Here is a 16,611-nt window from a genome sequence, read left to right on the forward strand (position 1 = left end):
GTTAAAGTAATATGAGCAGGAGGTATGCACCTCCACTGTTAGTGTATAAAAGAGCCTGTATTGTTGAATAAAAGAGATTCCTGGTTGAACTTACATACAGCCTGCCTGGTGTTCGTTCTGAGCTATCACAACTGGGTTAAAATGGCACATAGCTGTAGTTCTAATCCTGGAGCATCGGATGACCGAACAATCAGATGGCGCGATCTGCAGTCTGATTCTATAGCTGCAGAGGAGTGTCGGGAGAGTGGAACCGAACGAGCAAGGGGCTCGTTACAAACCCTCTACGCAGTTTAAGCTTAAACCGCTTCTCCTCCAACATTAGTGAATGGTCGCTTGTCCTTTTAACCACTTCCCTACCCGCCCATAGTAATATGACACTCACAGATGGGATCTCCCATCCTGGGTAGGCGTCCTATGACGTCTTGGGCTTCCCCGCCATCTAGAGGGCGCGTGCCACGTTGCTCGGGACCCGCGATGTCCGCCGGGCACCTGCGAATGCCCGATAACTGAGCAGGACCGTGGATCTGTGTGTGTAAACACACAGATCCACGTCCTGTCAGGTGAGATAAGACCGATGGCGTGTTCCCAGTACAAAGGAACACCAATCGGTCTCCTCCCCCTGTGAGTCCCCTCCCCCTACAGTTAGAAACACTCCCTAGCAAACACAGTTAACCCCTCGATCACCACCTAGTGTTAACCCCTTCCCTGCCTTGCACATTTATTTACACAGTAATCAGTGCAATTTTATAGCACTGGTCGCTGTATAAATGTGAATGGTCCCAAAATAGTGTCAAAAGTGTCCGATGTGTCCACCATAATGTCACAGTCACGAAAAAAAAATTGCAGATCGCCGCCATTACTATTAGTAATAAAAAAAAAAATGCCATAAATCTATCCCCTATTTTGTAGATGCTATAACTTTTGCGCAAACCAATCAATATACACTTATTGCAATTTTTTTTTACCAAAAATATGTAGAAGAATACATATTGGCCTAAACTGAGGAAAAAATTTTTTTTTTTTTAAATTGGGATATTTATTATAGCAAAAAGTAAAAAAATGTTGTGTTTTTTTCAAAATTGTTGCTCTTATTTTGTTTATAGCGCAAAAAATAAAAACCACAGATGTGATAAAATACCACCAAAAGAAAGCTATATTTGTGGGAAGAAAAGGACATCAATTTTGTTTTGGTACAACATTGCACGACCGCGCAATTTTCATTCAAAGTGCGACAGCGCTGAAAACTAAAAATTGGCCTGGGCAGGAAGGGGGTTAAATTCCCTTTCGTGGAAAAGTTTTATCCCTATTGTGGGGTCACCAGTACGGTATTTTTAGTTCTGCCCACTTATTTCTGGATTGTCAGCACTGCCCCTGTTACTCAAAGCCTCCCACTGTGAGCTGCAGTGTCTGGGAGGGGAATGTGTGAGATAGAAATGAAGGAGGATTTGGCTCAGTCAGGAAAGGTAAAGGACATTTTAAGTTTATGGGGCTTGTGCATCACATAGTAACTGGATTTGGTAGTTGTTTAGACTGTCATACAGGAGCCTTTAGTTATACTTAAAGGACCAGCCAGTGCATGAGAAGAGGCACAGAGGAAGAGAGCCTACGCTTCACATGACCGGCCTGAAGACTTCAGAAAGGCCATTGATGGTGAGATACCAAGATTTATCAGTGTCAGCATGTGTCAGTAATGTGACAATAATTCCAAGACTGATTTGTCTGCCATTGTTTTTAAAATACATTTGTAGTCAGAGTCTTCGAGTTAGAAAGTGATACTCCTAAGCACAGAGGCCTGAGGTGTGCCTTGGCCTGACTGGTCAGTATGCCTGAAAAGAGGGCATACCCTGAATGTAAGAAAAAGTATTATGAGTAAGTATGAAGATTGGGGGAAACGGGTGGGTGGGAACCCAAAAACGCCAACGAGCCCTGGCCTGACAGAGGAGGAGGCTTAAATAGCCCTCTCAGACTCCCCCCACAAATACAGGCTAGCCTCCGGCCAGCCTTTGTACTTGTAGTCAGAGTCTTCGAGTTAGAAAGTGATACTCCTAGACACGGAAGCCTGAGGTGTGCCTTGGTCTGACTGGTCAGTATGCCTGAAAAGAGGACAAAAAGACACAAATTTAGGTGAAAAAGGGAAAGGTAAAATTCCTTCAAGTGGAGTAGCGTGCGCCCGGATGGCAACAGTATATATCTGATAATTGTCCGTTATGACAGGAGAAACCCCCGACTCCTGACCCTGTGATGAGACAGAACCCCTTATAGAAACCTGCGAAGCTACCCAGAACCCAACGAAAACGTCCCATGAACGATTGGACAGAGCCTGAAGCCCGAGACGACCCAGACATGAGAATGAACTGCTGTGAATGAGAGAATGCGTGGGGGAAGGGGAGCCATGGCTGTCCCGAGGAGCCCCTGCAAAATGATAGCCGAGAAGATCAAAACTTCAACCAGACCCTGGGAAGTGCTCCGTGAAACCCTCCCCCCAAGCCCTGGCCTATCCATACTGGTATGAGAAAGAGCGAGGGTAAGTGCCAAAGGACAACTGGCAGGAGTTCAAAATGCTAAATACCTGAAGGATGTGATGGAGTAGGTAGATGAGGCCCAATTCCTATGGCAATAAGCACTGACAACATGGAGAAACCATGCCAGACATCGAATGCTGGTCCCACTTGATTTGATCGGGTCGTGCTGCAGCCGAGTCTGAATCCTGAACCGAGGAAGGAGGGCCAGACTCCACACCCTGGGGGAAATAAGTCCCATGGCCTGAAACAGTCATACCCAAAGTGACTGAAACCCCCCTACCTGAAACTGGCTGGGGAACGAAAAAGATGACTGGACCTGAGCAGTCTTCCAGGCCACATCCTAGACAAGATATCAGGCCCGAGAGTAGAATCCAGAATCATGACGACGTTTGCCCAAACCTACCACTTAAGGACCAACAAGGGGATGATGAGTGCCAATGCGGCCCAACCTGAGAACATGAACAAGAGAAATGACAGGCAACAATACACGAGAACAGCAATCCCCCTCTGTGCCTACCCAAGTATGAGAACATGAGCAGAAATGTCAAGACCACTGCGCGTGAATGAAGCTGATGACGGACCCCCCCCCTCGTGTAAGTAGTGAATGAGCCTGAGTAACCTGCTGCGCAGAGACAGGTAATTAACTGAAAACTCAGGGCTGGTGTACCCACAGACCGTGGTGGGTAATCGTACAGGTATGGTGAATGAACGTCCATCGTATGACGTATGTTATACAGGCGAGAAGATTGTGGTCAACAATCATTAACAAACGAAACCTCAGCCCGTATGGATCTGTAGACGTGACAGATCCTGACATATGAGCCCTAGCTAACTGACCCAGGTACAAACATGAACAAAGATACAATGAGACATGACAAACAAGATAAAAAACAGCTACCGGAGTATGCCGTGACTGAACAACAACGCCCCTCTGAGAAACGCTGTGACAGGAATGCTGAGACTGAACACTGAGGTAGAAACGCTATGACAGAAATCTTGGGGCAGAAGCGCACTGACAGCAATGTTGACAGAAAACCCTACGGCAGAAATGCTGAAACTGAAAGGCGAGGCAGGAACGTGAGAACCGAAACCCTGGGCAGAGCGTAATGACAAATGCTGAGACTGAAATCCTGGGGCAGAAATGCAATGACAGAATTCCTGGGGCAAAACTCTATGACAGAATGCTATGACAGAACACTATGACAGAACACTATGACAGAAATGCTGAGGCAGAAAAGCAAAAACAGAAATCCTGGGGCAGAAACGCAGAGGCAGAAACGCCATGACAGAAATCCTGGGGCAGAAACGCAGAGGCAGAAATGCCATGACAGAAATCCTGGGGCAGAAACGCTATGACAGAACGCTAAGGCAGAAATGTAATGACAGAAAACCTGGGGCAGAAACACCAAGACAGAAAAGCTGAGACTGAACGCCAAGCCAGAAATGCTGGGGCAGAATGCCGCCATGACAGAAATCCGGGGCAGAAACGCTATAACAGAAATCCTGGGCAAAAACGCTGTGACAGAAATCCTGGGCAGCAATGCTGTGATAGAAAACCTGGGGCAGAAACGGCTTGACAGAAATGCCGAGACTGTGCGCTGAGACAGAAATGCAGGGGGAGAACGCTATGACAGAAATGCAAGGGTAGAACGCTATGACAGCAATGCTGGGGCAGAACGTTGTGACAGAAATGCTGGAGCCGAATGCTATGACAGAAATGCTGGGGCCGAACAATGTGACAGAAATGCTGGGGCCGAACGCTATGACAGAAATGCAGGGGCTGAACGCTATGACAGAAATGCTGGGGCCAAACGCTATGACAGAAATGCAGGGGCAGAACGCTATGGCAGAAATGCAGGGGCCGAACGCTATGACAGAAATGCAGGGGCCGAACGCTATGACAGAAATGCAGGGGTCGAACGCTATGACAGAAATGCAGGGGCCGAACGCTATGACAGAAATGCAGGGGCCGAACGCTATGACCGAAATGCTGGGGAAGAATGTTGTGACAGAAATGCTGGGGAAGAAGGTTGTGACAGAAATGCTGGGGAAGAACGTTGTGACAGAAATGCTGGGGAAGAACGCTGTGACAGAAATGCTGGGGCAGAACGCTGTGACAGAAATGTTGGGGCAGAACGCTGTGACAGAAATGCTGGGGCAGAACGCTATGACAGAAATCCCGGGTCAGAACGCTAAGACAGAAATCCTGGGGCAGAAACGCTAAGACAAAAACGCTGAGACAGAAATGCCAGGGTAGCACGCTTATGATGGAAATGCTGGGGCAGAACACTATGACAGGAATGCTAGGGCAGAACGCCAAGACAGAAATGCTGGACATTACAACAGAAATGCTGAGGTATAAATGCTGACAGAAATGCAGGGCTGAACATGACGACAGAAACGCTGGGGCAGAAACGCCATGACAGAAATGCAGGGCTGAACGTGACGACAGACATGCTGGGGCAGAAACGCCATGACAGAAATACTGGGGCAGAACACCCTGACAGAAATGCTGGGGGGAGAATGCTGCGACAGAACTGCTGAGGCAGAAAACGCTATGACAGGAACACTACGACAGGAGCGCTATGATAGCAAAACGCTGACACTAAAACCCCTAGATAGAAATGCTGTGACGGAAACCTGAGGCTGAAGCGCTATGACAGAAATCCTGGGGCCGAAACGCCATGATGAAACACTTGTGACTGAAGCGGTGAATGCCCGGGAGGCGTGCAGGGATCTCCCCCCCATGATGCCCCACGTGAGTACCGGGAGGTGAGCAGTCGGGTGAGCGCCCCCCCCCCCATGAGAACCGGGAAGCGTGCGGGCGATTCCTCTGTGATGCACGGTGTGAGTTCCAGGGAGGTGAGGTGATCTGGCAGGTGAGTGGCAAGTGGGTGGGTGGATGAAAGATGGACGAACAGACGCCCCCCTGCTCCCCCCAGGAGAAGCGGGTGAAAAAAGAATAACCCCTCAGGAAGTGGTGGGACGTTAAAGGCAACAAAGTAATAAAAATGATTTTATTGATACAAATATACAAAAATATACATAAGGAAAAGTCTAATGCAATAACATTAAATAAACAAAGTAGTAAAATAAGGAATATACTGATGTAGAAACCGAATGTATATTCGTGTAGTCTTCCACCTGAGCCCCAGGAGAAGCGGGTGGCCGGCCCCCCAGCGCTGGCAGGAAACCCAGGGATGAGGGAGAAGCGAGCGGTGCCCCCCCGACCATGCGGGATTGAGCCCAGCGAAGGTGGAGGATGGACAGATGACACCCCCCCCAAACCCATGGGAACCGGGCGGGCGGTGCCCTGGCCAAACCGAGCCCTGGGGAAGTGGGTGAGTGAAAGATGGATGAACGGCCGCGACGCGCCCCCCCCCCACCCCATGGGCACCAGGAGAAGCTCGGGCTGCATGCTGGCCACATGGAGCTGGGAAGGATGGAAGGACACCCCCCCGCTCCCCCGGCATGAGCGCCGGGAGAAGTGGGTGGGCTGCACGCAGGCCACGCGGAGCTGTGGAGGATGGAAGGACGCCCCCCCCCGCTCCCCCGGCATGAGCGCCGGGAGAAGCGGTCGGGCTGCACGCTGGAAATCCGGGGCAGAAACGCTAATACAATGAGACATGACAAACAAACGGTCACATGGAGCTCTGGGGGGGAAGGACGGCTCCCCCCCGGCATGAGCGCCGGGAACAATGGGCGGGCTGCACGCAGACTACATGGGGCCCTGGGGAAAGTGGGTGGAGGATGGATGGACTGACCCCCCCAGGAGAAGCGGGCGGGCACCCCCCCCACAATGCTGGATGGAGCATGGGACTGTAAGGGGGACAGACTGGGCAGTGGTGGAACCCAGGGATGACAGTGGGGGGACTGAGTGGTCCTTGGGAGAGGAACCAACACCATGCTGCGGCTGACCGTCGCTCTGTGAAGAGGCCGGAAGTGACGTGCGTCCACCCAGAACACCAACGAGCCCTGGCCTGACAGAGGAGGAGGCTTAAATAGCCCTCTCAGACCCCTCCCACAAATACAGGCTAGCCTCCGGCCAGCCTTTGTACTTAAGGCCTTTAATTTTTTTTCATAAGCAGCTGAATGTACACAATTGTGAAGAAAAAAAGATTTAAAACATTTTAACATTTTGAGCCATCTTCGTAATTAAAACTGTACTTGTTTCTCTGTGCACACAAAACACAAATATTTTTTAATTTCTTACTGTGCCGCCCTTCCAGGCGATATCTTCTGGGTTAATGTTGAATATTTCCTCTATGGCTTTACTGCCATCAAAGCTGGCCAGTGGTTGGAAAGTGGATTCATAACCTTTTCCTCTTTTATGAATGATCCAGTTGGCTAAAATCAGCCTGGATTGGACTTCCCCGTCATTGTTAAAGAAGATTTCTTCTCCGGTTGGGTCGGTGTAATGAATGTTCCTCACAAAGCGATGCAGCTTTCCAAGAGGGATGGAAACACATATAAACAGTTACAAGAGTTCTTATAGTCGAACGCAGTAGGTACACATAATGCAGCTCTGTATCTGTCAATACAACATTGAAAGTGTTTTGCTAAATTCAAAGAGCGTAGGTTCCTGAATTTGACTTCTAGCAGTCCCAGTACAGCAGAGTTCTGATTGGAGAAGAAAGAAGCAGCACAACGAACTAATCATTCAAGTTGCAGTGCGCATGTGCTAACAAAGAACATGCTTTATTTACTTTTATGTAATTTTATTTTCTATGTAATATATAGACCAGCCTTTCTTAACCAGGGTTCCATGGAACCTTAGAGTTTCTATAGAGGTTGATAGGGGTTCCTTGAACGATGAGCTGTTTCTGCCTCTCAGACATGTATCCGGTGACACCAACCATCTTTTTAGCTGTTGGTAAGGGGAGAATCCTTTCCATTGACCACAATGTAAGAAGCATTGATCTATTGACCCCCCCCGGCTGTGAGCTGTAATTATTATAAACATTGGCAGGGGTTCTTTGAGAACTAAAAGTTATTTCGAGGGTTCCTCCATGTTTAAAGGATTGAGAAAGGCTGCTATAGATGAACAATGTAAATAAATGAAAACAAAATAATATTTTTTTCTAGTTTGGCCAGTGTAAGTTTTAAAACAAAAGTCCTTGTAGCTGATGCAGCACTTCCCTGCAGAAGCCACTGATTTGTCCAAGGATCTTTTCCCAAAAATGTGCAACAGCAGCCACTCTTAGGCAGTGGTCTCCAAACTATGGCCCATTGGTATTAGTTTGAAGAATATTGTCCCATTGTTGGTGTCAGTGAGAGGCCTAGTGCCCCATTATCAGTGTCGATGGCCGGAGCTATGCCCCACTGTTGCTGACAATGGGGAGAATAATATCCTATGGGCAGGATAAAAGCAAGCCGCAAAGCCTGGGCCACAGTTTGGAGACCACTGCCTAAGAATGGCTGCTGTTGCACATTTTTGTACCCCCAAGTCATCGAGTACAATAATATTACAATAATTACAATAATATTATTGCTACATTGTAACTCTCATGAACACTGCATATGCTGTCCTGTGATTGTCGGTTTAAACAGGAACATAAATATCTGCTCCAGGTATAGAGAACAAGTCCCAGATGTCAAAATGACAGCCAGTAATTGCTGTTAACTGTGGCCAAAGAGCTGTGGGACAGTTGGAGGAGCAGGGTGTACTACACAAGTATTAGGATGGAGTTTTCTTGGACATGTGTAATATACATAAGGTCTACAACTTGTTAAAGAGGGATGATTCCTTGAAAAATGGAGAAAAGAACATAGAGCATAATATAGGAACTGCTGTCCGCAACAACAATTCAGAACTCTTATTTCATTATTGCAATTGCAAAGAACAAAATGTGAAACCTGAATAGTTGCCACATAACACCAATCTTGTGCTCGTTTTTTGCTCTTTGGTTTTCAGGCATCAGACTACAATGTTTTGGTGTACTCGATGGCCTTTCTCCAAGAAAGGAAGCCATCAGAGATTTTGGGGGCACCTTGCATAGCTTTAGACCTGGTCTCTTCCCGGGCCTGACCACCAACATTCCCCCAGGGCGCACCCACTGTCCATCCCACCGAATCCGCCCACTGGCCATCCCACTGAGTCCTTCAGTGCACCCACTTTTATTTTAACACTCTAATGCCCTGTACACACGATTGGACCTAGGATTTTTTCCGACGGATGTTGGCTCAAACTTGTCTTGCATACACACGGTCACACAAAGTTGTCGGAAAATCCGATCATTCTGAACGCGGTGACGTAAAACACGTACGTCGGGACTATAAACAGGGCAGTGGCCAATAGCTTTCATCTCTTCATTTATTCTGAGCATGCGTGGCACTTTGTCCGTCGGATTTGTGTACACATGATCGGAATTCCCGACAACGGATTTTGTTGTCGGAAAATTTTATATCCTGCTCTCAAACTTTGTGTGTCGGAAAATCCGATGGAAAATGTCCGATGGAGCCCCCACACGGTCGGAATTTCCGACAACACGCTCCGATCGGACATTTTCCATTGGAAAATCCGACCGTGTGTACGGGGCATTACAACTTAAAGAGGAAGTAAATCCTGCTGAGTTTTACTTTCTCTTTACTCCCCTGCAAAGTAAAAGCATAACTTACCTGCAAACGAAGCCCGTGATGTCCAAGATGTTCCCGTTGGTGGAAGCATCCATCTTCACCCCTCTTCCTTCTGGGGCCACGGACTCCAGATCTGTGACTGGCTGGAGTCGCGTTACGTCACTTCTGCGGGCTCTATAGAAACATCACGATTGTGCCCTTTCTAAAGTGCGTATGCACTGATGACATTGGCGGACGGGGATATGGTATATATCTCCTATATCGTGCAGGTTTAGGAGATATTTCCAGAACCTACAGTTAAGCCTTATTATAGGCTTACATGTAGTGAAAAGTTGTCTGTAAGGGCTTACAACCACTTTAATATACGAAAATGAAAAGTGTATCCCAAGTCACCGGTGCTTTCAAACAGCAAGGAATTATACTTTGGCCAAGAAATATGAAGCCTGCCACCACGACAAGGTAGACTCTTTTGAACAGGACCCTACACTAACACTAACTATACTACGTTTTCCAGGAACCCCCCCTCCCCCCAATCTATCCTCCCCTAGCACATCTAAGAAAACAAAAAACCTCTAAAACAAAAAAACAAATATATTCAGCAAAGAGACATCCTAATCCAGCAGCTGTACGCACTCAGCCTCCCCACACCTGTACATGCTCAGCCCTCCTCAAACCTGTACGCACCCAGCCCCTCCTCAAACCTGTACGCACTCAGCCCCTCCTCACATCTGTACGCACTCAGCCCCTCTCATACCTGTATGCACTCAGCCCCTTTCACACCTGTGTGCACTCAGCCCCCCTCACACCTGTACGCACTCATGCCCCTTCATACCTGTATTCACTCAGCTCCCTCTCACACCTGTATGCACTTAGCCCCTGCTCACACCTGTACACACTCAGCTCTCCTCACACTTGTACGCACTGAGCCCCCCCTCACACCTGTACGCTCTCATCCCCCCTCATACCTGTATTCACTCAGCCCCCCTCACACCTGTACGCACTCAGCCCCCCCCATACCTGTACACACTCAGCCCCCTCACACCTGGATGTTCTCAGCCCCCCTCATACCTGTACGCACTCAGCCCCATCATACCAGCATACACTTAGCCCCCCCTCACACCTGTATGCACTCAGCCCCCTTCATACCTGTATGCACTTAGCCCTTGCTCACACCTGTATGCACTCAGCCACTCCTCACACCTGTATGCACTCACCACCCCTCACACCTGTACATACTCAGCCCCCCTCCTCACACCTGTACATACTCAGCCCCCCTCCTCACACCTGTACGTAATCAGCCCCCCTCCTCACACCTGTACGTACTCAGCCCCCTCCTCACACCTGTATGTACTCAGCCCCCCTCACACCTGTACGTACTCAGCCCTCTCCTCACACCTGTATGTACTCAGCCCCCCCTCACACCTGTACGTACTCAGCCCCCTCCTCACACCTGTATGTACTCAGCCCCCTCACACCTGTACGTACTCAGCCCCCTCCTCACACCTGTATGCACTCAGCCCCCCCCTCACACCTGTATGTACTCAGCCCCTTCCTCACACCTGTATGTACTCAGCCCCCCTCACACCTGTACGTACTCAGCCCCCTCCTCACACCTGTATGTACTCAGCCCCCCCTCACACCTGTACGTACTCAGCCCCCCCTCACACCTGTACTTACTCAGCCCCCTCCTCACACCTGTACGTACTCAGACCCCTCCTCACACCTGTATGTACTCAGCCCCCCCTCACACCTGTACGTACTCAGCCCCCCCTCACACCTGTATGCACTCAGCCCCTCCTCACATATGTATATATGAGAAAGACACACACAGGCATGCGCACACAGACATGTACACAGACAGACACACACACACGTATACACTCACATGATTTATACACACATACATGTACACACATGTATACACACAAGTACATGTACACACACACACAAACATACACATGTACGCACACATACATGTACACACACATGTACCCACACACGTGTGCACACACCAACAAACACATACACATGTACACACACAGACACACACACAAACACAGGTACACACACCACACACACATACCTGTGCACACACATATGTACAAACACATACACATGCGCACACACACACATACACACGTATACATACACATGTACACACACACGTACACACACACAGACACATGTACACACAGACATCTATACACACACACACCTGTACACACATCTGTACTCACACACACACACAGACACATGTACACACACCTGTACACACACACACATGTACACACACCCTTCACTTGTACAACAGCCCTTACTTGTAAGGTGGTCTTCCTGTTCTCAGCTCTTGTTTCCACATGTCGCTGAGACACAGAGAGCCAAGAACAGTCCGCAATACAGTACAAGCAGCAGACACGAGGAGTGCACATGCAGGAAGTAGCCAGAGGTGGCAGAAAAGAACCTGATGTCAGCTCAATGACACAGAGCAGCAGGAGCTGCTGACTCACACGCATGCAGAAAGCCAGAGCAGCCACAGAGCGTCTGTACACCCACGCCTTCCTTCTGCTGGCCCCCTCGGGATGCCAGGCACCCTATAATGCTCTGTACACACGACCGGTTTTGCTGTCGGAATAAACTCCGAAGGTTTCTCCGACGGAACTCCGCTCAAGCGGTCTTGCCTACACACGGTCACACCAAAGTCCGACCGTCCAGAACGCGGTGAAGTACAACTAGACTAGAAAAAGGAAGTTCAATAGCCAGTAGCCAATAGCTTCCGTCTCGTACTTACTTCAGAGAATGCATCATTTTTGGTCCGTCGGAACAGCATACAGACGAACGGGTTTCCCGATAGGAATTGGTTCCGTCGGAAATATTTAGAACATGTTCCATTTCCAGGTCCATCAGAATTTTCGAATAAAAAAAGTCCGATGAGGCACACACACGATCGGAATAGACGATGAAAAGCTTCCGTCTGACTTTTTCTGTCAGACATTCCGCTCGTGTGTACGCGGCATAAGTGTATGGGCTGTCCTTCCTGATGGCGGCCCTGTCTGAATTTCCTATATTGTGTGTGTTCTTTGTAGCACTTGCTATATTCTTGTCATTCTAGACACAAGTAAGAATGAATCTTGGCATGGATGCAAAGCTGTTTGAGCTTTAGGCTGCAGAATTCTGTAGCCTCATATCTCAATGTCAACCCTTAACCCCAGGATGTACTATCAGTAAGATAAAATCCTCCACTTTCTAAAAATATTCTCTTCTCATCCACCACATCCTACTGTCCCCTCCCTGCCCTGGATGGTCCTCAACACTAGCTATTGGGCCACTTGGCAGATCAATTCACTCATCTCTAATGATAAAAATCCAACTTACTACTTGACTTATTCCCAAATTCCCAGACTTAACTTCCATCAAGCTATGCAGGGCGTTAATCAGAATATACACCGCTGTGTATGCAAAGGAAGGTTTTCCATCCTCTATTCCAGAAAAGGTTGTCCAAATACTGAGTTCTTCTGTACAGTTCCCTGCAGTATAATTTGGGATGTTTTTAAAAAACACCTTGTTGGTGGGGCGCCTCATTAGACAGTTAAATATGTAAAACAAGAGCTCTTCTTGTATCGGGTCAGTTGGACGGGTAAATGAAGTGACTCCATTAATGAAAGAATTCAGTCCGGGGATTAATTTCTGAGGCCAAAGAAAAATTAAGCTGCAGTTTACTGCTGAAAAGTAAAGCTCTAATCCATATCTGATATTATCCTGGGACTCATGGAGAACTAAAGTAATGTTTTCTTTAAAAATTTGCAGGCCATGAAATGAAAAGAGAAAATTTGATAAAAGGCCAAATATGATTACAACCTTAGCTGTTGGTTCCTCAGTAGGTGTCCTTTTCTTTGCTATTTCATTCTGGTATATAGCAAGTTTTGTCACATATTCAATGCAGATGCCATTGTGGTTCATCATCTTACTCAGTTCTTCTATCTCCTTATCACTACTGCCATCAGCTGGTGCCACCAACCAAACCCAGTTCCATCCGAAATGTTGCAAATATTTTATGATGGCAGCATAAAAAACCTGATTATTTGATGTCATCCTGTATAAAGTTGGATATAATTTTCTGTCACTCCGGAGAGGGTAAGTGACTTGATAATCAATCTGTAAAGTAAAATGAGTTGTCAACTAATCCAATAAGGGTACAAATATACTAGCACACAAAACCTCCCTAGCCCCCCCTCATGCACTAAATTTCAGGAATCCGTATTTAAAATCCTGACAAATGGTATTGAAATCTCCATAGACTCCTCTGATTGTGTCCACTAATCTCAGACACCTGCTGAAGATGCGGACTGGTCATAAAAGACCTCCTGCACATCTTCTGGAAATGCGATACACTCCAGACCTTTTGGTTGAGGCGTACATCATAAAAATATACAGATTTTGAAATCTCATTGGACTCGGATTTCTTCCTATTTCTCCCTATTTCACCCTGCCGACATATCGCGGATCGGATGGACAGATTGTTGGGTGGGGCTGGGGAGGACCCAGCTCTCATGGTACAGGAAGTTAGAGGAAGGTGGAGCATCCTAAAAAATTATATCAGGGACTTAGGAGCTATATCGAAGAAAATGACCTTCAAGGTGGTATTCTCAGTGATACTGCCTGTACCTCAAGTCACACCAGAGAGGCAGCAGGAATTCAGGGAACTTAACAAGTGGCTGAAGAATTGGTGCAGGAAGGAGGGCTTTGGGTTCATGGAGAACTGGGCTGACTTTTCAGTCGGTTACCAGCTCTATAGTAGGGATGGACTACACCTAAATGGGGAGGGTGCAGCTCTGTTGGGGAAGAAGAGCCAAAAAGTTAGAGGGGCTTTTAATTTATTCTTAAACGACCTGGAGGATGGGGTAAACAGTTCACTCTCTGTATTTGCGGACGACAGTAAGCTAAGCAGGGCAATAACTTCTCCGCAGGATGTGGAAACCTTGCAAAAAGATCTGAACAAATGAATGGGGTGGGCAACTACATGGCAAATGAGGTTCAATGTAGAAAAATGTAAAATAATGCATTTGGGTGGCAAGAATATGAATGCAATCTATACACTGGGGGAGAACCTCTGGGGGAATCTAGGATGGAAAAGGACCTGGGGGTCCTAGTAGATGGTAGGCTCAGTAATGGCATGCAATGCCAAGCTGCTGCTAACAAAGCAAACAGAATATTGGCATGCATTAAAAAGGGGATTAATTCCAGAGATAAAATGATAATTCTCCCGCTCTACAAGACTCTGGTCCGGCCGCACCTAGAGTATGCTGTCCAGTTCTGGGCACCAGTCCTCAGGAAGGATGTACTGGAAATGGAGCGAGTACAAAGAAGGGCAACAAAGCTAATAATGGGTCTGGAGGATCTTAGTTATGAGGAAAGGTTGCGAGCACTGAACTTATTCTCTCTGGAGAAGAGACGCTTGAGAGGGATATGATTTCAATATACAAATACCGTACTGGTGACCCCACAATAGGGATGAAACTTTTTCGCAGAAGAGAGTTTAATAAGACTCGTGGCCACTCATTAAAATGAGAAGAAAAGAGGTTTAACCTTAAACTACGTAGAGGGTTTTTTACTGTAAGAGCGGCAAGGATGTGGAATTCTCTTCCACAGGCGGTGGTCTCAGCGGGGGGCATTGATAGTTTCAAGAAACTATTAGATAAGCACCTGAATGACCGCAAGATACAGGGATATACAATGTAATACTGACATATCACACACATAGTTTGGACTTGATGGACTTGTGTCTTTTTTCGACCTCACCTATTATGTAACTAGGCGGTTGGGCTCAGAAAAAGCAAGAGCCAGCAATGAGCTAAGGTCAGAGGGTGCTAATGGAGGCTTTAGTGGTAGTATAACTATAACACCTAAACCAGGGCTGAGTGAGTTTGCAGAACAAAATTACAGCCACAGAGCAACTAAGGGGGAAATAATATGCACCCATACAAAACTGAGAGGCACATACACAAATGCCAGGAGCCCAGCTAACAAAATGCACAAACTGGAGCTGTTGATACACAAGGAGGATTTCAACTTTGAGGGAATATCAGAAACTTGGTTTGACAGCTGACATGACTGGCTGGCAATTACCCAGGGGTATTCCTTGTATCCGAAGGACGGGGAGGGTATAAGAGGGGCATGCGTGTGCCTATATATTAAGAATGATTTACTAGTGAACGTGAGGGATGACATTGCAATTGGGGCAAGGGAGGAGGTGGAGTAGCTGTGGGTGGAGCTTCAAATGAAAGGGACAAATGGGAACTTAATTTTGGGGGTATGTACAGGGCCCTTAAAATGGAGTTCCAGTCATTTGTTTGTTTATTAAAAAATAATAAACAGCCACTCGCCTGTCCCACGATCCAGCGGTGTACTCACCACAGGCGTGTTCTCCTGAGTCCTCCAACAACGACGCCGTCATCTCTACTATGGGCACCTGGCCTTGACAGCTTGTGGTTTCACAGCAGGGTGCCCACTGCGCCTGCACACGCTCTGTGACTGGTCCCGAAGTCTTTCAGGACCTGTCACGTGTCCCAGAAGACTTTGGGAAAGAGAAATTCTGCTTCCTATCACCTAAGATGACCAGAAAGGAAGTGGGAACAGGTATCTTATATATAACAGGTGTCAAAATCAGTTACCTGCTCCCCCCTCCTCCCCAAAAGCTCTGTTTCACAAACGGGAGTCAGGTAGCAGGCCTTAAAGTGGAAGTTCCACTTTTGGGTGGAACTCCGCTTTAACCTGAAGGAGGAGCTGGATTGCCTATCACAGATATAAATGGCAGCATGTCAGGGAAATGTCATTATAATGGGGAACTTTAACTATCAAGATATTGACTTGGCTTAAGGAACAGCTAGCACATCAGAGGCTCGCCATTTCCTAAATGTCTGACAGGACAACTTTATGTGCCATTAATAGATGCCCCAACTGGAAAGAATGCATTGCTAGACTTATTAATTACAAATAACACAGATCTGATCGCAGATGTGGAAATATGGGACACCTTGGGAACCAGCGATCACAGGATAATTACATTCACCATGAATCATAGGAAAAGGAGGCATGAGGGTAGTACAAGAATCCTGAATTTCAAAAGTGCAAACTTTTCTAAACTGCACTCAATACTACAATACTATATTACATGGGACCAAATCCTAGAAACATTGAATACTGATGAAAAATGGGAGCACTTTAGGAACATATTAACTAAAGGTATGATCCAGTGTATTTCAAAGGGCAAAAAAGATAGAAGAGTGAAGGTTAAACCTGGGTGGCTAATCTTTTACATAAAAACATATATTCAAAAGAAAAAAATTACCTTTAAAAATTATAAGGCAGAGGGGTCATTGTCGGCATTCCAAAACTACAAGGATGGCAAAAGGAGGGCAGCTAAAATTGACAAAAGAGACACATAGTGGAGGAGAGTAAAAAAAATTCCCCCAAAATATAATATATTAACAGTAAAAAAGCGAGGTCAGAGCACATT

At 47.0% G+C, this 16,611-nt stretch overlaps 1 protein-coding gene across 1 annotated transcript in view; it reads right to left on the reverse strand.

The window, feature by feature from the left end:
• LOC141131556 (vomeronasal type-2 receptor 26-like) overlaps positions 1–16,611 on the reverse strand; it is a 51,233-nt gene that overhangs the window by 7,542 nt on the left and 27,080 nt on the right. Inside the window, exon 3 of the mRNA XM_073618996.1 lies at positions 6,736–6,966. Within this exon, the coding sequence (XP_073475097.1) occupies positions 6,736–6,966 (231 nt within the window). The remainder of the gene's footprint in view (positions 1–6,735; positions 6,967–16,611) is intronic.

The sequence above is a fragment of the Aquarana catesbeiana genome, linkage group LG01 (assembly GCF_042186555.1).
Source record: "Aquarana catesbeiana isolate 2022-GZ linkage group LG01, ASM4218655v1, whole genome shotgun sequence".
In the NCBI taxonomy this organism is placed as follows: Eukaryota; Metazoa; Chordata; class Amphibia; order Anura; family Ranidae; genus Aquarana; species Aquarana catesbeiana.